We start from the raw sequence: 22,708 nt of genomic DNA, 5'->3' as shown, positions 1-22,708 counted from the left end.
CTGCAAAAATGATTAAACTCCTAAATTAATTCTATTTTTTTATATATCTGAATATTTATATTATCCTACCTTGTAAATAATTAACACTCAAAAACTTTAATGCTATATTTTGGGTATTACAGATGCAAACATTCTTAAGCTTTCTAAATAAAATAAAAATAATTACATCAGTTGTCGGCTTTTCAGCAGACCCAGACTTTTACTCTAGCCAGCATTTGAAAACATCTGTTGAGATTGCTTAGTGTATAAAATGTTATCTTTGAACAAATTTGGTTCATGCATTTCCACCAGGTTTGCTATGAATAATCTTGTGTCATTCAGTTTACACATTAGGAGCTGTGGCACTTCCAAATACACAGAACACAAAAATATTTTTTGCAGTTTGCAACCCCAAAAATTCCTTATTATATGTACCAATCCCAAGATTCCACCACACAATCTATTTATTCCATTATTTGCCAGTATATGACACAATCACACTACTATAGACCAAAAATAGCATGAAGCGAACAACTTTTCTTCAGTAGTTTTAACTTTTAACAATTACATTGTCTCAGGGAGGAAACAGCATTCAATCAAAAAGCCTGTGTTCACTTCCTGGTCACTTCTGTCAACTCAGTGTTGACCTGTGCATCTACTGCCATCATTTTTTTGTGATCCTTCTGATTGCCTTGACTACTTGATGGCAGTATTGCAGCTTCTCCTCCTCCCAACACCTTCCATTCTTTCTCTTTAATGTCTTGTTTTCTATTTTATTCACTAATCTCTCCTTCTTAACCAAATTAGCCTTATCCTCATTTCTTGTTTTTTACCACCCCCTCAAACCTTTATTTATAACTCCCAGTATTGATTCTGTGATCCATTTACAATGTATTTAATCTCTCAGTTTGCCCTTGGACCTTCAGCTTTGACTCTCTCTCCCCGGCTCAGCATAAGCCACTCACCAAAATACCACAGCATCATCATTGTCTGTATCTGTATCCTTCTTCACAAAATCTGAAGCATACAATGAGAGAATTAGCCATGCCTTTATCTAGACATGTCTGATCCCACCCACATCTCTATTAGGACTGCATCCAGAGTGCTGTTGTATATGGAACAACTCCAACTTGTTTGAATCCTTCTTAATTCAAAATCTTAATCAATTCCTATACTGTCTTGATTGTGGAGCTCAGAATCTCCTGCTCTATTCCTGTCAGATTCAGATACACCTTGAGCATAACCATCTTTCTCCTACTGACTCCTTAATTATCTCATCCAATCTCTCATCTGTATCCCATGAAAAGCATATGCATGATGCACTGTATCAATTTACATGGTCTCCCCTCTACTTTAACTTTACATGAAATTCTAACTCTTTCTAGTATTTCACAACCTTCTTTGGATGTTGTTCCTGAACCCACTCCCCCCTCTTCTGTGACCTTGCACTTGATACCTTCATTTACTGTACCTCTACCACCTCCTTTTTCTGTCATTCCTAAATGGCTTGTACCCCAACACCTCCTTTACCACTCCTACTTGCCACTTGCCCATGCTTCTGTGATACCGACAACACCCTCCTTCTACTTCTGCACTATGGCTATTCTGTGAAACCAGTAACACTGTCCTTCTTCTGTTCTATGGCCATGCAGCTTCCACAATTTCCTTCCTAGAATCCTTAGATGCACCATGTCACCATTTTCTGTTCTCCTCTGTGCTCAGTTTTTTCCTTCATTTTACTCTCTGAGTAGCAACCCCTGTCTTTTATATCTCTGGTATCCTCTTTCCCTCCCATATTAATTTAAATCTACAGCCATTGAACTATACCTTCCAACCCAGCTATGACCACTATTTCCCCTTTTGGGATAAGGTAGAACCTGTCACTGGCATAGAGCTGGTCTCTCTTCAATGTTGCCCTTATCCTCCTATCAGTCACAAGTGTTTCTCCCTTTCCTATTTCTGCAGCCAGTTATTTTACTCCTTAATCTTTTTTTTTCTTTGGGGTGCTGCCTGCTGGCACAGGTAACCCTTCCAAATGTATCTCCATGTCATTTCCCTGACCTTCACTTGTCTCCTCTGATACAGCATTGATGTCTAGATGTATCACAGCATACATTCCTCCCTCCCCCTTTGTGACCATTTCTGCCATCTTCTTCTGTGTCTTGCTGAGAATAAGTCCTGCAGGTGGTTTCATTGTGAACAGGTCTTTCCTGTCTTCTTTGCAGTTAATCCTCTTGATCACTAGGTCTCCAGTAATCCCTCTGGCTTTTATTGCCTTCATTTCCTCCCTCATGCCCTTACCCCTCCTATCTGCTGCAGACTCTTTCCAGTAAGTTCCACCTCCACAGCAGTCCCCACTGTCTGTGCTAGTTGCCTCCTTACCTGTGCTGCAACTAACCCTATTCCCCTACCTCCTGCATGCTTTTGAGCTTGTGTGTGTGTGTGTGTGTGTGTGTGTGTGTGTGTGTGTGTGTGTGTGTGTGTGTGTGTGTGTGTGTGTGTGTGTGTGTGCGTGTGTGTGTGTATTTCTGTCTGTCTGTATTTCATTAGCACTTAAATGTACCTTTATGCCTCAGGGGTAATGCCTGTCTCCATCTGCTAAGCAAATACTAGGCAAGTGACATACAATCAGTAATTAAAAGTAAACAATACAAATATCTCTAAATTTATGTAACACTATGTAACATTACCCCGAAACAATGAGACAATATTTAAACAAAGTTTTTCTGTTTTAAATGAAATGTACTACTTAAATGGCTCTCCAAAGTCATAGGTATTTAAAAAGCAGATAAGTAACTCTTGCCTAAATCTGTTTAACTATAAAGCCCACACACATCTTCAAACATTTTAGCATTTTAGCTTTTTCCTTTGTGGCACCAAGTCAAACGTTTTGGAGTCAAGTGAGACTATTTTTGTCCATTATTTCTGTCGGACGCCAAGACAATCCAGTCTTAAAATCTCATCAGGTATGACTGGCAGCACTTTGTGGCTAAAAAACATACTGGTTTATACCCTGGAGTTTGAGCTGCTTCAGTACCCTTTTATCAGTGTTCCATCTACTGAACTCAGTTTCACTGATCCCTCATTTCCTGGATTGGTTTTGCTACCCACTTTGTGAAGAAGCACTACACAACCTTCTACAGTCCTTAAAGATTTCCATTGGTCAGTAATCTATTGAATAGCTCTATTAATTGTTCTGTCAAGACTATGGATTTTATCCTAAGAATTCTTCTGAATTCCATTGAGTATTTGTATTGTATCTTCACCCTAACTAGATATTGTTCCACCATCCGAGAGATGACAACCCCATCCATTTCTTCCCTTAGTCCTGATTGGTCCCTTCCAGTTTTTTGTACAAACACACCAAAACCTGCTAGACTCAGGACAGTCCCACAGTACTCCATGAGTTACTTTCCTAATTCCTGACAGTATCCATCAAACCATAACCCCTTGTGTTTTAACATGCAAATATGTATCCATCCAGCTATTCAGTCTTGGCCATTGGTCATACCCCAATCCCCTGCAGTTTTCCTACAATTCTTCTGTCTGGGACCAAGTCAAAGGCCTTGTAGAAGTCCAGTCCATGTAGACTATGGCTACTGGTACTTACAATGTTAAGTTCACCAGCAACTCCATTATAAAACTGGATCAGGTTTGACTGACAGCTCCTTCTGGCAGTAAACACCTGTTCTTTGCAGTTTTTAAGATTTTTGTCCTCTAAAAATGTTACCATCCTTCCACTCAAGGTTCTCTAGGTGACTTTCCCTGACACTGTTAAGCTAGTAGGCTTGTTGTTTCCTGGCTTCACTCTGCTCCCCCACTTGTACAAATATTCAACACTTACTGTTTCCCAGTTGTCTGGTACTTCATTTTCTAGATTTCTAGTTATATACTTCATTTTCTAGTTACATATTAGTGACCCACTAACAACATGCAGTCTTCAAATGTGGTGCAGTAATTGTCCGCTTACAGGATAACCTCCTGAAGTCATAATATAGCTGAAGCATGTGCTTATGTAATATTGTAATGTGAACAACCACAATGATGACATAAACTATACAACACTTAAATACATGACTTCATCAGTGTGCAGAATTAAGAGATGACTATCCTGAGACTGGCAGCAGTCATGCTTGTCAGACATAAATAATGGAAAAGTAGATCATATGTCATATTGCACAAAAAAGGAATGAGTATAAACAATTTAAACTTTAAAATCAGCCAGGCAAACATATATATTCTATAAAGCACATGTAATGATAGCTGCCTTCAATCAAATGTAGGAAGGCTATAAGAGTATGAAAATAAATACAAAATTGAAAGAAATCAGAAGATATGGGAATCAAAGTAATAAATAGAGCTGCCCAAGACAGAGAAGAATAAGGAACAACTTACTTCAGCTCAAGATGAAATAATCTATACATTGGTAAAGCTGACTGAATGTGTGTTGAAAGGACTGAACATGATACAATATGTGACTAAACAGTATAAAACAGGAGTAATCAGAAAGCCTTGAAGTATGAATGAAAAGCATACTGGGCACGAGAAAAGCATGTGCTTAAAAAACGGAAAGAGAACTTGGCAGCTTACCGGTGATTGATTATCTGTGCTAACATAGACCTGGGCTAAAAAAGTTAATTATATATGCATGAATTACCACATAGGTGGCAGTACACTAAACACTGAAAGTGTGATAAGAGACTTAGGGACACAGGTGGACAGTGGTTTCACCTTCAATAACCACATCGCCACAACAGTCAGAAAATCCTTCTATGTGGCACACCTCATCACTAAGGGCTTTTCATCCAGAAAAAAGGAGGTCATTGTCCCACTGTACTCATCCCTCATTAGACCCATTATAGAATACAATGTCCCATTTGGTATGTACCTCTCAAGACATCTGCAACAACTGGAAAGGCCGCAGAAATACCTCACTAAAAGAATCACAGGTCTAAAGCAGATGCCCTGTGCTGACCACCTTAAAAAACTCCAGCTATACTCTGTTGCATATCGTCTACTCCAAGGCAATCTCTGCTTAACATACAAAGCCATGTCAAACCCAGAGCTGTTGGACATGCTACACTTAAAGAAATCCCAATCCCTCAGAGTCACACACTCCAGGGATCTAAACCTTGTCATCACAACAAACAAAAGATGCTGGAGGGATAGGTTCCTGACCCAGAGACTCCCCAGACTCTGGAATAGACTGCCCATACATGTCCAGTAGAGCACCTCTTTGTCCCTCTTCAAAATGAACCTTGATGATTGGATGGGAGAAAGGAAATTCACCCTGGGAATCATGCCAGTCGCCCTGCTAGACAGGGGTCCAGGGAAGTAAATAGTGTAGGAAGAAATAGCCAGGGAATTGTTATGGCTAGGCTTGTATAGGCCCTAGGGCAGATAGCCTAGTACCAACCTATGAACCTATGAACCTTTATGGTAGAGACTAGTTAAAGGGTGTGAAAAAAACATGTATTTGGTGTATTTGTTGATATTTTTGTCACTTGGCACATCATCATAATGTTATCTGCAATACTGGAGAATCAAACATTTATCTGCATCCTTGGACCATCATTAAAATCTCCTAAAAGTTTTCCTAAACACACCATATGTAACCACTGAAGTTTAATGTCTGCACACTATGCATTCAAAGCAAAGAAATACATAAAACCCCATTATACCACAGCCCACCTAAACACAAATTCAATCTGTAGTTTATTTTAAAAAGTAAAATAAGGTAAAAAAATGTAAAACGTAAAGTCATGTCAGTGCAAAGATAACATATCTCACTTTGGACACGATACAGACATATCCCACCAAATAACAGTAGCACTACATAAATCAACCCTTGAAAATAACATTTATTCATGTTAGAACAGAAATTGCTAAAAATAAAAAAATAAAAATGATTGCCTACAACTTGCCAGTCAGAAAAAAATTGTATTACTAAGAAAACAGTCCTAATTATAACTGATTAAACTAACCAAAAGTAAACTAACAAAAAATAGTTAAACTATGATGTCAAATTCCAATGTAACACTTAGTAGCTACTAAAATACAATATAAAATAAACCTGGCATGACAACATTGTTCTCAACTTCTTTGCTCAAGAATCAAGAATAAAGCCAAAAATAATAGAGAACAAAGGCCCAGTTCCAGGGGCATTTTTTTTAAATATTACTCTAAGACACTTTTTGTATCAGCATGCATTTTCTGAAGAATAAAAATAAAAACATGAAAATGTAATGTCTGGCAATAGTGATTTACCAGTAAATTAACATTTTTTTTTTATAATGAACAGGACAACATATGAAGCAAACTCAGAGATGTGGTACAAAACAAAGGACAGTAAAGAGCTATGCTCTACACAATGAATGAATGAACGAATGAACGAACAAATGAATGAATGAATGAATAGTAAATAAATAAATAAATAAGAAAATTAAGAACTGCTCCTGCATTGGAGTTGATAATCACATTCATTTCATAAAATTGTATGTAGAGTACCTACAGCACTATCTAGAAAAAAATGAAGACAATTAATATAATAAAATATATAATGAAAATCTGTTAAATGCAAAGTGCTTTTTGTGATACAGTAAATACATTTAACTGAAGGATTAAGTGAACTCATTCATGACTTGTGGTTTTACCACTCATCACAAAACTCATTCTGTAAATTCCAGATAATTAGAATCACATATATCACATACATATCTATTTTTCTATCTATCTATCTATCTGTCTATCTATCTATCTATCTATCTATCTATCTATCTATCTATCCATTTACGTAAACAAAGACACAAAGCAGGTAAAGTGTGTGTGGGGGATTAGTTATTGCAATTTCCAATGTGGATTTTATTGAACACTGTCATCCAAAAAAATTATCTTCTTCATGCTGTTTCAAAACAGTACGAGACTCTTGTTTTAATAAGAAGGAAATAGTTACTGAACATCTTGACAATTAAAATAACCAATAAAGGAGATTGGTACTCTTGAAAAAAGAAAAATGTTATAGCCTAAAAAAAAAAAAAAAAAGACTTCAGCCAATTGGGTGGGGGGCATAAACTTAGGAGAGGAGAGAAAGGAAAGAAGAGCTAAAGACAGATGATGCACTCAAGTCAGGTCCCAAACAAGAAGAAATCACCTTTAGTTCTTGGCTAGTTTCTACAGCCAATGGCAGTGGGCTCACCCACTGATTGGTTGAAGACTTGGTTTGGTGTGTTTGATGGCTTATAGGTTCTTTTACATGATACAGATCTCACTTACTGGTTATTTTACTTTTAAAGATTTTCAGTCATTCAGTCATTCTTGCTATTAAAATGAAATATGCCATATTGAAACTGTCTGTAAAAGTCCACCTGAGGATGAAAGTTCACACTGGAATCTATACTGGAACCTACAGCAATTAAAAAATGTATGTGTTCCTGAGTAACATTTTTAAGTACACCTTTTATAGCTCTTAGTGGTTAGGTTTGTTTTGATATTAACTGAGGAAATCCAATATGATTCTCTCCAGATTAAAAAAAAACAGAAATAGGAACATGATTATTTGGAGAATATGCAAAAAACTGAGCAGTATAAGCAAATCAGGACTTTGTAAAGCCCAATGAGAATACAACTTATTTTAAAAGGAGAGAGAAAGAGAGAGATCCCTAAAGACCTTCTGGCTGCAGCAAAAGACAACATTTTCCATTATGTTAAATATGGCACTAGTGAAATAAAAGCTGAAAAAAAGACAGCAGGGATTTCTTTTACCCCTTGAACTGCAAATACGTTCATCCTGGAAATGTTGGTTATACAGTATTGGAACATACATTGACAGTACTCAAACATCTCTAGTATGACTGTTTGAATGCATTATTTTGGAGATATAACAGTGGCACAGTGGCGCAGCAGATAGAGTTGATACCTCACAGCAAGTGGTTCTCTGGTTTGAGTCTCAGCTGGGGTGCCTTCTGTACAGAGGCTGCACATCCTCCCTGTATTTGCTTGGGTTTCCCAGTTCCCACCCACATTCCAAAGACATGCAGTAGGTGCATTAGACACTCTAAACTGGCCATAGGTGTGAGTGTGTATGTGAATGTGTGGTAATGAAGAGCAGCCGTGGGATGGCTAGCCACCCAGAGTTGTAAACATGGAATCTAGATGAATGTCACCCCACCCATGTGTAAAAATGGGATGGGTAGATACAATGTATTATACCCTTTGGCTGCTCAGCTTCTGCTTGGTACTGACAAGATTGATAACCATGGTTTGTTCTCTCTGGATATGTTGAACAAAACACAAAATGAGGCTCCTCTTGGTGGGAAAAATGTAGTTCAGTTTCAGAAATGCATATTTGGTTGATTCATCTCATCTCTGCTTAAGTGCTTATCTTCTAATATTGTTGTTCTTTTGCTCACTGTCTCTCCCATTGAAATGTAGAATGTTAATGCCATAACATTACATAACAAACAGTATTAATATTATTACAGTTTGTAACATGATATATAAATATTTTATTTCCTCTTTCTATGAATTACATTTCTGGTACTAAAATGCATAGTATGGTGAACACAAAAGATTTCTCTTTGTTTATCCTTTTTTTTATTAGGTTAACAATGAACGCCTTTACCTACCTCTCAAACTTGGTCAAGGGAGAGTAAACATCTTTGCATTTGGTTTCCATATTGTAGTAGAAACTGAATTTGGTCTTAAAGTTGTTTATGACTGGAACACATTTCTGTCTATTACCATCCCACTGTATCTGCAAAACAGCACACGTGGGCTCTGTGGACAATATAATGGAAACCCTAATGATGATATGGAAACTTTTGATGGGCACTTAACTTCTAACATTAATGAGTTTGCCCAAAGCTGGGCAAAGAGAGATACGTTTTGCAAGGTGGGCTGCAGAGAGAACTGCCTGTCATGTGATCATGACGAAGAATATACTGAAGCTTGGCAAGTTTGTAACTTGATTTCACACAGGGCTGGAGTTTTTACCAGATGCCATGGTAAAATTGATCCACGGTTCTTTCACCAGAACTGCATTTTGGATTCTTGTATTGATCAAGGAACAACAGAGACTGTGTGCAGTTGGCTGCAGAACTATGCAAGTGCCTGTCAGACTCAAGGAATTGCTGTCACTGGCTGGAGAAATGCCACACCATGCTGTAAGAATTCTTTTAATTTTTTTTCCCCTGTTTTACAAAAATAGACAGACTTCAGAGTATACAGCAAATATCAATTTAATTATAATTGTATCTTAGCAGAATTTGTGACGGTTTCCATTATTTAGTGATGGCAATGATATGATTTTGAAACAGACACTTTTCTAACATAATAAGAATAACTATGAAGAAAACAAGCAAATAATTACATTTGGTGAAGAAAGCAGATAATGTGAAGTTTGTTGTTTAGTTTACCATGCCATGTTTGAATGGGACATTTCATCAAAACATCTGATGAAACCCTGGTCACAGCAGAAGGATTTCCCATTCAGTAAATTACATTGACCTCTTCATAATAGTTGACACAAAGGGTACATTCCCCTGCATGACATATGCAAGACAAAGCTCTCCAGAAACATTAATGTTTAATCAAATGCAGTTTTGACTGATATTTTTAATCCAAAACCACACTATGTCAAATTAGGGGCAGTGAACCAATCCACAGTTATAATTTCATCTGTTTTGTTGCATGCCTTTATATACAAGAATAAACATGTTCACAAATTAAAACAAATAATGGCTATTTACACTTATCTACATCAATTCTAACTATATACATCACTAAGATTCATTAAACAGCCAAGTTGTATAACGTGATCATAGAACAGTGATAAATATTTATTAATAAGCTAATTTTTATGCAGGACTTCTATTCTGTCATTATTTAGTTCATTTTCATTTTAGGAATAGACATTTCTTTTTGACTTACAACAGTGGCACTATTTATAAACTCTGAAAATGAAGGTATCTCAACTTGTAAGCCCATAAGGCAAACTTCATTACAACCCAACATCCTATTCATAGGAGATTCCATTGTGTAACATAGTATTGTCCCACTCACCGTGCTGAGCAAGGAGAGTATTCATGATCAGTTGTCTATTGGGGGCCATGATTCGCCACATCACGCAAGCACTCATGTCCTTGTACACAAGGAGACATATGACACAATCATAGTACTTATGGGAGTAAATGACCTAAGATACACCTCCCTGCATTATATGAAGAAAAATATGTTGGAGCTCTCAGAATATGTATTTGAGGCTGTACAAATCTACCTCTGAGCAGCATTTTAAATTCACCAAGAATGATACTGCAAGGTGAGCAAAAATGATTGACTTCAAAAATTGGCTTAGCCTCTGGTGTCATTGAAAGGGAGTACAATATATATCAGCATGGGAGGAGAAAGTAGGCAGTCGTAACTGTTTTGCCAGAGTTGGCCTGCATCTATCAAGTAAGACTTTTGTGTATTGGCAAAAACCATATCCATTCCCTTTGTACGTTTTTAGGTAAAGCCAATCTTCAAATGCTTCCAGCATAACAAAACAGAATATGGATAACATCAAGGTATTGCTGCTCAATGCTAGGAGCCTTAACAAAAAACTCCATTCCCTACAGGTGTGCCTCACCTTAGAATGCATTGATATATGCATTGTCACAGAGATCTGGTTCATGACTGTTGAGATCATCTCATAAGTGTAAGGCTTCAAGGCCTACTGAACCAGATGAAGGCACTAAAGGTGGCTGGGTCTGTATAGTCATAAAATCAAAATTTCATCTTCAGACTCATTGGAAAGGATATAGACCTTGGACTCCTCCATGTCCAACTTACCATTAATAAAACTCCACATCACACTGTACCTAACTATAGGATCTCCTGTATGTCCCCCTTGACCTATGACCTCCTACCGGACAGTGTGGAATCCCTAAACATTCAGCCAAACACCATTCTCCTGATTTCTATTACCCTTTCATTAACTGTAAGACTTCTGCATCCCAATGTATGTGTTCAGAGATTTCTGGACTTCGTAAATACAAACTAGTTGGACCATTTAGTCCACACTCCAATTAGAGGAGTCATAGTCCTAAACTGGGTTCTCACCAGTATGGGACAACTCTGTTGCCTATCAGTCCTAACTTCCTCCATAGTTAAGTAGGCCCATAAATCATTCACATTCAGTATAAGATTGGAGATGGAAACCTTCCCAAACAACACAGAATTCAGAGGTTATGCTAAAGCAAATCTACAAAATATGAGTGATGACATGGCTAATTTCAGCTCTTCTTTCCATCCTGATGACCCCTCTGTGAATGGAGAATCCTTCAAAGGCAAATTCTGTGTACATGTAAATAGCTGCATAGATGCATTTGTCCTCCTCTGAAGTAAATACAATGCTAAATTCAGAAATAAACTCAATATAAGTAGGCTTCAAAATAAAAGGAAAATACTGCATTGATGGTTCCTGAAAATATCCATGGATGCGCCTTAAATAGCAAGAAGCACAATTTAGCCAGTCCCCTAACAACTCTGTTCAGTCTCAGCCTCCATACAAGGTTAGTACCAAGTAAATGTAGAACAGCTACAGGAGGACCTTCCACAGACCCTGGCGATTACAGACCCATAAGTCTGACCAGCCTCATATGCAAAGTCATGGAAGGACTTATCATGGATTTAAAAAGTCAGGATATAGGTAACACTAGACCCATCTCAGTCTGGATTCATCAACAACAGGTCATGCTTACTTAATCTAGTGAATTTTATTGAAAAGGTCACCAAAGTAATGGAGAAAGACAAAAGAGTACACACCACATACCTCAACCTGGCCAAAGCTTTTGACACAATTCCCCACTCAGGCATAACAGAAAAGCTAAATAAACTGGGAATAAACCCCTATGTCACCCAGTGGATTGCCAACTAGATCACATATAGGATGCAGGTAATAATAGTAGGGAAAGTTACTTCCACAAAAAGACCAGTCCCCAGTGGCTATCCCATGGATCTGTGCTGGGACCTCTCCTATTTGGCATTGACTTTTTCTGAAGTAAAAGCCAATACCCAAAGGCTCTGAATAAGTTTGCGGATGACAGGAAGCTAGGAGCGATCACTGAAGCCTCAAATGACTTAGCCATCCTGCAGGAAGTTTTGTCACAAATAAGTAAGTGGTGTCAAAATCATGTCTGAAATTAAATGTCAAAAATGCATTATTGTATCATTTGGGAAGTCATCTACCCCAGGGAACTACCACATTGACAATAGACCCCATAAGAGTTGACCCAGTTTAATTTATTTTTATTTACTTATTTTAGTTTGTTTACCAGGGTAGTATACTGATCATTATAGACCATTTGCTGGTACAGCCCAGGTGAAGAGATTCACAAAAGCAGTCAACAAAAGCAACACCTAGCAACATACATGCAGCCTCAATCAGTACAGCCCAAAATACAAAGCCAATAGGACAAGCAAACACACTTCAAAGAGCTCTAGTCATAGGAGACTCTTTTGTAAGACACACTAATGCCCCTCTAACCAGGTTGAACAAGGAGAAGATAACAGTCAGTTGCCTATCTGGAGCCAGAATCTGCCAAACTAAGCACACACTGAAGTCATTACACCACGTATACCAGTATAATTCCATCATAGTCCACATAGATGTAAATGACCTGAGACATACTTCTCCAGACTATATTAAGATAGACATTATAGATCTATCTATGTATCTCAGGCTGGTATGAGCATAGCATTGAGCAGCACATTACCTTCAAGAAGAATAATGCCACAGTGCACACCAACAAGTAATGACTGATTTTAACAATTGGCTGAGTTTCTGGTGTCATTTTAAGAGGATCCATTATTTGTCAGCTTGGGAAGACATTGTTAACAAACCATGTTGCTTTGCCAGGGATGGTCTATACCTGTCCCCTCTACGCTTTCAAATACTGGCTAAAGCTTTATCCTTCCCCACAGAGCCATCTTTAGCAATGCCAAATTGACAAAACTACTGATATAACAAAATCAACTCAACTGAAACTGAAGGTGTTACTGCTGAATGCCAGGAGCCTAAACAAGAAGCTAAACTCCAAGCATTCCTCACCCTAGAGAATATAGACATCTGTGCAGTTACCAAGACATGGTTTAAAGCTGCAAAGAGTAACCTGGTAGTGCAAGGTTTCAGTACCTTCCACACTTTCAGACCAGTAGCTGCACAGACATTGACTAAAGGTGTAGGTGTCTCAATATTCTTCAATAAAAATCATGCTTCTACACTGGTTAAACAGGATGATGCACTTGAGTTTCTAAATGTGTACGTAACCATAGATAAAATTCTGTACCATATCTTAGTAAGCTACAGGTCACCCTCTATGTCCAGTGAAACTCATTGCATATACTTAAACCTATTGGAAACACTGACCATTCAACCTAACATCTTACTTATGAGGGACTTTAATTATCCATCTTTAGACTGGGAATACTACATGGCTCCAAATCTGAAAGCACAGAGATTTCTGGACTTTGTTAATACAAACACCCTTAGCCAGTTAGTGCATGCACCAAGTAGAAATTACAACGTTCTGGACCTCGTACTTGCAAATATGGAAGAGTGCCACACCACCCCTAATGTCACCTTCTTCCTGGTAAGGTCTAACTATAAAGCTGTCTCCTTCAAAATCAAAATCAACTTGGTAACCCCCAGTAAACCCAGTAGCAGTTAGGAACTATTCCAAGGCAAACTAACTTTTATTGCAAAAGATTCATTTTAACTGCTGGTATTGCAGTTATTTACTTTGGTACTGTTTTGCTATTGTTTTATTTTTTCTCCCTCTCTTTAAATGCAGTTCTCCACAAAACATTACTGGTATGTGACTGGTCACGTATTTGGGAGCTCTTATTGGTTTCTGTCCTCAGGAACAGTTACTTGATTGATTCGTATAGCGCAATGGTGATTGGCTGTAATTGCAGAACACAAGCCAATCAAAAATTGTGTAGGACAGCCAACATTGTTCAATGTGTAAGAGCGGAGCAACTATTTGATTGGTTTCTATACCACAATGCCAATTGGCAATAATTGTGGTATACAAACCAAACAAAAGCCGTGTAGCAGAGCCAATGCTGTTCAATGCAGAATAGAGGAATAGTGGGTTTATTTATGGTTGAATGTGGAGCATTTCACATAATCTGGAGCACTTGGCTGCTCTACTACTAATGAAGAGATGCATCTCCTAAATACTTTATCTCATGCATTGGTCCCTCAAATTATCTATGGTATGATCCCAGTTAGTCTTCCTAGGGAAAATATATAATGGGATGGGTAAGGCCAATCAATAACCAAATAGGATAGGTTATTTCAAGCACAAATATGGACATCGGCTTGGCTTAAAATGGCTCGCAAGGACAGCTAGCCTAGTACCTACCAATGAACCTATAAAACAGCTGTATGCATCTAAACATAAATGTTAACTCTCCAAATGCTAAAAATGCTCTTGCTAATTTAATCGGGAAATCCAGTCCCTTATCAAATCAGTCATAGATAAATGTAAGGTAAAAATAGCCACCCAGGCAACAGATAATTATAAAGCCTTCCTCAAGTATCTTACAAACCTCAAAAATAATGCTGAAAACTTTACAGAGCTACTAGTAAACAATATCACATACTCTGACTCAGAGAACATATCCATTTTACTAATGGAAAATTTAACACCAAATTCACTCCCCTCTCCCTCACAGTCCCAAAACAGATAGCAGCATCCACACTCCCCCTCAAATCTGCTAGGAACAAGTCCTCAAACGATATCCAAATCTAAGAACACTGCTTCTATGGGTCTGGATAGCAGATCGGAATGCTTACTGTTCAGCTTGAAATGAGACTTCTCAAGCTCCCTACACAGGCTATTTAATATTATCTTCCAAATGGGGCTTGTACCAGATGAGTAGAAGATTGCAGCAGTCAGTTCCCCTGCACATAAGTAGGGAATCAATGGACCTAGGCTGTTATAGACCAATAAATCCTGTCCAGACTCAATTGTAAGGTAATGGTAAGGAGCATTATGTAATTAATAAACAGGGACATTGGCAATCTACCAACTTTCAGCACAAGGAAGTTCAGTTTTGTCAAGGACAGGTCCTGCCTACTTAATCTGGTTGATTTCTTCAAGAAGATTACTGACCCACCTAAATGTAAATGCTTTTGTAACTCAGTGGATAGGAAACTGCCCCACAAATAGAACCAAGGAAATTAGGGTGGAAGATCTACTGCCTTCAAAAAAACTGTCTTTAGCAGTATACCTCAGAGTTTGGTCCTCTGTACACTCATATTAGAGATTTACTTCTCAGAGGTTACATCTAATGTAAAGGGCTCATGGTTGACCAAGTTTGCAGATGACTGCAAACCTAGTGCCATAATACACTCTCCAGAAGACACTACACTCTTTCAGGAGGGTCTTTCCCAAACAAGTATTTGGTGTGAAAACCATGGCTTAAAACTAAATGCCAAAAAATATATACTATTTCCTTAACTCCAGTAGTGGCAGAAACACACACTCAAGAGATCTTAATCTCTTTCGCAACTTAAACAGAACATGCTGAAGGGATAGATATGTTTCACAGAGAAATCCACTTCTCCAGAATCATCTTCTTCTCCTCCACATAAAGGAAAGTATGTCCTTTACTCTATTCAAATGTAATCTGAACAAATGGATGGAAAACTACAAGTTCACCCCTGAATTAACATATTTATAGTAGGAGTAACATGTAAATGTCTGCCACCATTGGTTATTCATACTTAAAATAGAAAGGGCTCTGGGTTAAAATACGGAGGGCTCTGGATTAATCCCAGTTGTAATACTAGGGCTAATAAACCTCTTAGGAATACATGGTTAGGCTTTTGAAGATTGTTACAGATTAATAGCATAGTAAGTACCTATGAATATGAAATAATATCTGCAAATAAAGATTACTTTTCTTGATAATCATACCCGTTATATCCTTGAATTTGTGAGTCCTATATTTTCTTTGCTAATAGTTCTAAACATAAGGCAAATAAAGGGAAAAGAAGACATTCCTACCTGATTCCTCTCTACAGATTGTATATCACCATTTTTATCTCTCTCGTCCTCTCTTAGGTATTAATCATTGAGGCTCATCTTCCTCTAACCTCAACATAGTTATGTCTTGCATACATGTGTCCATGTGTGCCTTCTCTTGGATTTCCAATTCTTCTGCTTTATGCACATTTTTATAGAATTCATGAAATGTCTCTAATATCTCTATATGATTTCTGCTTAGTGTTTTCTCCTACGGTCCCTAAGTTTGGCAGAAATCCTCTCTGTTATCTATTGCTCAAGTTATTGCACTAAGAATTTTTGTGCTCTGGCATTATCAAAGATTGTTGCTTAAGAGCAACCTTTTTAAGCTCTTGCATATTATCCAGATATTCCCTTATTTTACCTTTGATGCTTTGCACTTTCTTGTTTTTTTGTTTTCTGAGATTCCCCTTCTTCTGCAATACTTTCTTTTTCTCTTTTATTTCTACCTTACTTTTAAATTCCATTTTTACTTATCCCCCTTATCTATCCCTTCTAATGAAATTTCTGTCTTCCTGAATAACTCTCAAATGTTTCCACTACCCATTCCTTAAATTCCTCTCTTTTAACACTTAAGTAGAAAAACACCAGTGTCAAATTTTTACTTCATTAGCCAGTATCCTTTTCTTTATTAGTACCTGATGTGAAACAGTTATTGGATATATTTAAAATCTTTCAATTAAATACCCATGTTCCTGCGAAATTAACATGATGTGAACCCAGTTATTGCACCTTGGGAATAATATATAATTCCTGTATGAGTTCTTGCTAGGAAGTTCACAACTTCTATTACAAATATTCGAATGCATTTCTTCAGAAATGTTCTTTCTGTGCTATATTTCTCCTTCTAACCCCTCCTGATACAGCCTCACTATTGCAAATCGGGTTTCACTCCACACCCTGAATAATATTCCCTACTGAAAGAAAATTATTGGCTTGGCTTGGGAGTGCCTTCTGTGTGGAGTCTGCATGTCCTCCCCGCGGTTGGGTAGCGTTTGAAAGACATGCATGTGTAAATGGGCATGCCTTTGTTGAAGGTTGGGCGTCGAGCTGGCACCTCGGCGTTTTGTAAAAATCTACTTCCAATCATTAGCGGACCGCAATTCCGCTGTGGTGACCCCTAACCTGGAAAAAGCCGAAAGACAAACAACAACAACCGAAAGCCAATTATTTCTCCCAAAATTCTCTTACGAGCCATAATAATAGTTTTAGGTAAATACATGCCAGTATAATCATCCTTTCCTGCCAATAATTCCTTATTACCATACATCTACCATTTTTGCCTTTCTTTTCCCCTTGTATCACTGTTGAAGCCCTCCTCACACTCTGCATTGTTATTTATCTCTTCCATTGTCCCTGATACTCTGCTGAATATCCATTTTAAAATCTTTCATTTGCCAAATTTGCATGCTCATTTGTATCCAAATGGGTATCCTGTAACATTATTTGCACCTTACACTTCTTAACTGATTCCCTCCACTGGAGTTCTTTTAGGTTTGTATTCTAAAATCCAGTGGGTGTGGCCTGAGCCTTTTAAAAATTGAAATTATCACCTCACATTTCAAACAGATCTTCAAAACTCTAGAATCATAAGTATTCTTAGAAAACAGCAAATGCCAACTAGTCACAACAAAATAATCTTTACAGTGGTTGCATTCATTTAGTTCTAGGTCTTACACTGTATTTTATAAGCCAGAATAAATACAGTAAATACTAATTTTTGTAAAGTTGTATAAACAGCTTACAATAGCTCAGTAACCATTCAAGTAACACCTACTGACAGCAGCATTTCCTACAAAGAGCTGTGAATTTTCATATGAGACTAAGCAGTTCTGCTTGTGCCACTTGACTGCTGATGTATTTAGACAAATATGAAAATTATTACAATACAAATAAATAGTAGACAACTAATATTCAATGTCTTTTTAGCTTAAATAGACAGAGGTTAAATATCAATATTGCTGTGTTTGCCATCATGTAAGTTTTAAGATGAAATATTGTAATCACGTTTGTGTAGCACAGATTTGGACTAGAGGTAACAGTAGGCTTTAACTGCAGAAATGCTTGGAGGCATTATTCAGCGTTAATGAGTTAATAAAATTCAGTACTTTTGCTTTTGGCTATACTTGCAATACCATTTTCTTTGCATGATAAAATTGCTAATGCATTCATTCTGATAAAAAGCTACTTTTTTATATTCTGCATGCTACTTATTTTGAATATGTTTCTAGCTTGCAACTTACATGCACATACTAATGTTTGGCAGACTAATGGTGTATGCTTTTACTGCTTCTTATCTCTGTTTGAACCCATGTCACATTTTCTCAACAATTTTATTTCAGTAAAAAACAAAAACTAAATACAACTTCAACCCCAACCCCTTTTAACTCACAGCAAACACACAAAACTATATACTTTCCAAAAACAGAAGATATTCCTCCATACAGAGGTAGCTGCCCAAATAGTTAGGTTTAATCGTAGTAGAAGCACATGCTAGAACTGTTCCCTTTTGCACAGACAGCATCTGTCCTTTAGTATCTCTTTCCCTCTCATGTGTAAAAGCAACTTGCATGCTCTTAGTTAACTGATTTTACCCTTATGAAAAAGTGTACCGGCCACCCTTAAATGAATAAACCATACTGTGCACTGTTATATTTAATACTGAAGTAGTAAGGCTGCTGGGGTGGAACTACTTGTAAAAGTATTCACTTTCCTTGGTGTCAAACTTCATTTATTTTCACAGACCTGCTTACAAGTTATTTTTTAAATATTGCTTATGATGTGTCCTAGAGAAATGTCTTAAATTATTTTTTCAGCCTTTTCCTGATTAATTACCTGAGCGTATAGACTCGCAGTACCTAAATGGTATCATTAATTCATGGAAAAAAAAGCTAGTAGTTTTGTTTTTGTTTTTTTTTTAGCAAGAAACAACTTATTTCAGATGGTAGAAAAACAATCATATTTTATGCTTTCCATTTTCTTGCCTGCTTGGTTAGAGAGAAAAGGTGTAAACTAAGAGCATATACTTCTACCTCTATAAAAACAGGAACAATTATATTTTAATCCACATATAAGATGATAATACACTTTCAGAGCCCCTCAGCAGTCCAAGATCACAGTATTATATTGTTTATAACTAGCCTTTATCTTCTTACAGTATGAAACCCAGATATATTACAGTCAAGAAAAAGTACTTTCTGACTTTACTACCACTAGCATAAACAGCAATGATAAGAATCCTCCTCTTCTTATTTAAAATATCTCTGCCTACTTTATGGAACTGCTTTTCAATATAACAATGCAATTAACTTCAAGAAATTTATTATGCACATATTATTAAGAACAAAGACTATTTTACTTACAATTACATCTTCGAGTGCTTCGTTGTCCTTCTAAACATTAATGACAAAATGAAAATTATGCTGTAGAGTCTTCCCACCAATTTAACATAGTCAATGTACTACCAAGCTTTTTAGCTACTTCTTGCAAATGCACATCTTCCATGTCTAAACTGCATCTTGTGGAATTACCCCTCACAATTTAGTACAGAATATTATATTATTGCTGGTCGTCTTCATCATCATCTCAACCACCCAACACCTGTCTCTGGTTCAAGTCCAAAGTACTTCTGATTTTTCAAGTCATCTCCTGGGCTTTGTTTTTTTCTGTAACTCAAACAATGTATTATAGTGGTTTCAGTGGCAAGTTCTCTCCATGGGCTTTGTTATTATTAGGAAAATGAGAAGAAGCAGGGTAACTTTCATCTTGCTGGCTCACTGTTTGCTGGGTAAACTTTTTTATATCTTCCTTAGCATATTCTGTTTCCAAAAGTATCTTTGATCATCCAGGAAAAAAATTGTCTAAAGACAGTTGGATACAGCAGCTTGAATCTCACACCTGCCTCTCAACATCCCCTGATGGCAGGGATAAACTTGATCATGTTCTGCCTGGTATACACTGAATAATCATTTTGCAAAAACGCTCTGGCATCCCCAAGTTTTCATACTTTTCTCTTCTGCCACAATGTTGTCAGGAGCAGCTCTTTCTGCTAGTATGACTGAATCTTTACTAATACAGATTTTGGCTTCTTTTCATGCCCAGATTTGGAACAGATACATGGTATGCCCTTTCAATTAATGAATATTGCTGGAATACTGATCCAGTTGCTTTATTTGTGCTTTCATAACATTACAGCGGTCTATTCCTTCCAGCTTCTCTGGCATAGCAGAAAATCTTAGATTTTCTATGAATGCCCCATCTTCTAACTCCTATTTTTTTAAATGGTTCTTGAGAAGCCTTGTATTCAGTCTGTCTGTCCTCTATTTCAGCCTCTTATTCTGCAGTTTTATCATCTCATCTGAATAGCAACTTAAAGTTTCTTCTCATCTTTCCAACTATTTATCATTTGACTTTACATATCCTTCTACTGTCTCACTTATTGTAAAGACATCTGAATGCATTTAATTTATTTTTTCTCAAAATGACTGGAAGTTATCTCATTTACCAAACTTGAAATTATTTTTCTGAACACCTGCAAGGCTCTTCCTCAACAAAGAATGTTTTCCCTTTCTACTTGATTTTATCTTAATTTCTCCAGATTTCTTCCTTGCTGTTATTCAAACTGTATAGTAACTAACCAGTAATAGAATTTTGGCAAGAGTGCTAAATTTTACACCACTTTTATTTTTTCATACTGGGAGAGCAATAATTAACATGCTTTTCAATGTGTAGCCACTTGGAATCTTATTTCCTGAATGCTGTCCTTGCCTTGGAAAACATTCTTGGCACAGGAGATCAAGATAGAGACATATCAAGAAATGGGAAATGTTTGTGACACTCAAAACCTGAGAAACCTTCCTTGAGGGCTGTGAAAGGATACATGTCAGTAAGCATCTTTGATGTTTAAGATAGCCATAAAAGACAATTAAAGATAATCATCTTTAATCTTGGGATCTTTAGATACCTGTGAAGGGCAGATAAATCCAGAAAAGATGTCCACCGATCTTTCTAAGAAAATATAAATAATCTGAATTAAAAGTATTTTCCATTGTAAGAAGAATAAATCCTTTCTATAATTCCATTTGCATCGTTTTACACACAACAGTTTTCCCTGCATTGATGAAACCTTAAAGCACTTAAAATGGGCAACAGATAAGGACTTAATGCAACCACTGTCATATAACCCCTTTTGATAATTGCCTGACTCAAAAATCTATGGATGTCTTATATAAGTTCTGTGGTAATAAAACTATTCTTCTATCTTTCCTAATTGTTTCTCCTTACATCACTAAACATTTGTCGGAAAGTGGAGAGGGAAGTTGGAATCTCCATCTCCATCAGTGGAAGTGGTGACAAGGGGACATTTATTCTGAGGGGTTATTTTGTTTTACCTCTTCATTCTAACTTCCATATCAGGGAACAAGCTTATTGACCAAAGAGTAAGCATGATTGTCTTATGTTCATAGCTGTAGATGCTGTTGATGCAAACCAAGTGAATACAGTATTATAAGCAATTGGTAATACGAACCAATCTTGTATTAAAAGTAAGCAAATCATTCAAAACATCCTCTGAGTTCTCTCTGAAAATGTCATATTCTGACGCAAGATGACAGTGATAAATAATTTCATTCTGATAGTTCCACATATATGCAGAAAAATTCATCCTGATGTCTCCCTATATATATATATATATATATATATATATATATATATATATATATACATATACACATACAATACAGTGGATATAAAAAGTTTACACACCCCCATTCCAGGTTTTTGTGATATAAAAAATGAGACCACAATAAATAATTTCAAAACTTTTCCCACCTTTAATCTGACCTATAACCTGTACAATACAATTGAAACACAAACAAATCTGTTAGGAGAAAAACATAAAAAATAAAAAACATACAATATGCTGGTTGCATAAGTGTGCACACCCTTAAACTAATACTTTGTTGTGTGTGCACACCCTTAAACTAATACTTTGTTGAAGCACCTTTTGATTTAATTACAGCATTCAGTCTTCTTGGGTAGGAGTCTATCAGCATGACACATCTTGACTTGACAATATTTACCCACTCTTCCTTGCAAAAGCGCTTCATATCTGTCGGATTGCAAGGGCATCTCTTGTGCACAGCCATCTTCAGGTCACCCCACAGATTTCCTATTGGATTTAGGTCTGGGCTCTGGCTGGACCATTACAAAACTTTAATTTTTTTCTGGTGAAACCATTCTGTTGTTGATTTGGATATATGGTTGGGGTCATTGTCGTGCTAAAAGGTGAAATTCCTCTTCATCTTCAGCTTTCTAGAGGATGCCTGAAGGTTTTGGTCCAAAAATGACTGGTATTTGGAACTGTTGATAATTCCCTCCACCTTGACTAAATACCCAGTTCCAGCTGAAGAAAAGCAAACCCAAAGCATGATACTACCACCACCATGCTTCACCATGGGGATGGTGTTCTTTTGGTGATGCAAAGATTTGTTTTTGCGCCAAATGTACCTTTTGGAATTGTGGCCAAAAAGTTCAACCTTGGTCTCATCAGACCATAACACATTTTCCAACATGCTTTTGCAAGACTTGGTGTATTGTTTTGCAAATTTTAGATGGACCTGGACGTTTTTCTGTGTAAGAAAAGGCTTCCATCTTGC

The 22,708-nt window shown here is 37.0% G+C and overlaps 1 protein-coding gene across 1 annotated transcript in view; it reads left to right on the top strand.

Annotated features, from left to right (window-relative positions):
• The window catches only part of TECTA (tectorin alpha), a 623,032-nt gene that overhangs the window by 350,153 nt on the left and 250,171 nt on the right, over window positions 1-22,708 (top strand). Inside the window, exon 13 of the mRNA XM_044075148.1 lies at window positions 8,579-9,140. Coding sequence (XP_043931083.1) covers window positions 8,579-9,140 — 562 coding nt within the window. The remainder of the gene's footprint in view (window positions 1-8,578; window positions 9,141-22,708) is intronic.

Source organism: Protopterus annectens, chromosome 6.part0 (genome assembly GCF_019279795.1).
Source record: "Protopterus annectens isolate FY-2018-M chromosome 6.part0, PAN1.0, whole genome shotgun sequence".
NCBI lineage: Eukaryota > Metazoa > Chordata > Ceratodontiformes > Protopteridae > Protopterus > Protopterus annectens.
Note: the sequence above shows the minus strand (reverse complement) of the source record. Positions and strands in the feature narration are given on the sequence as shown.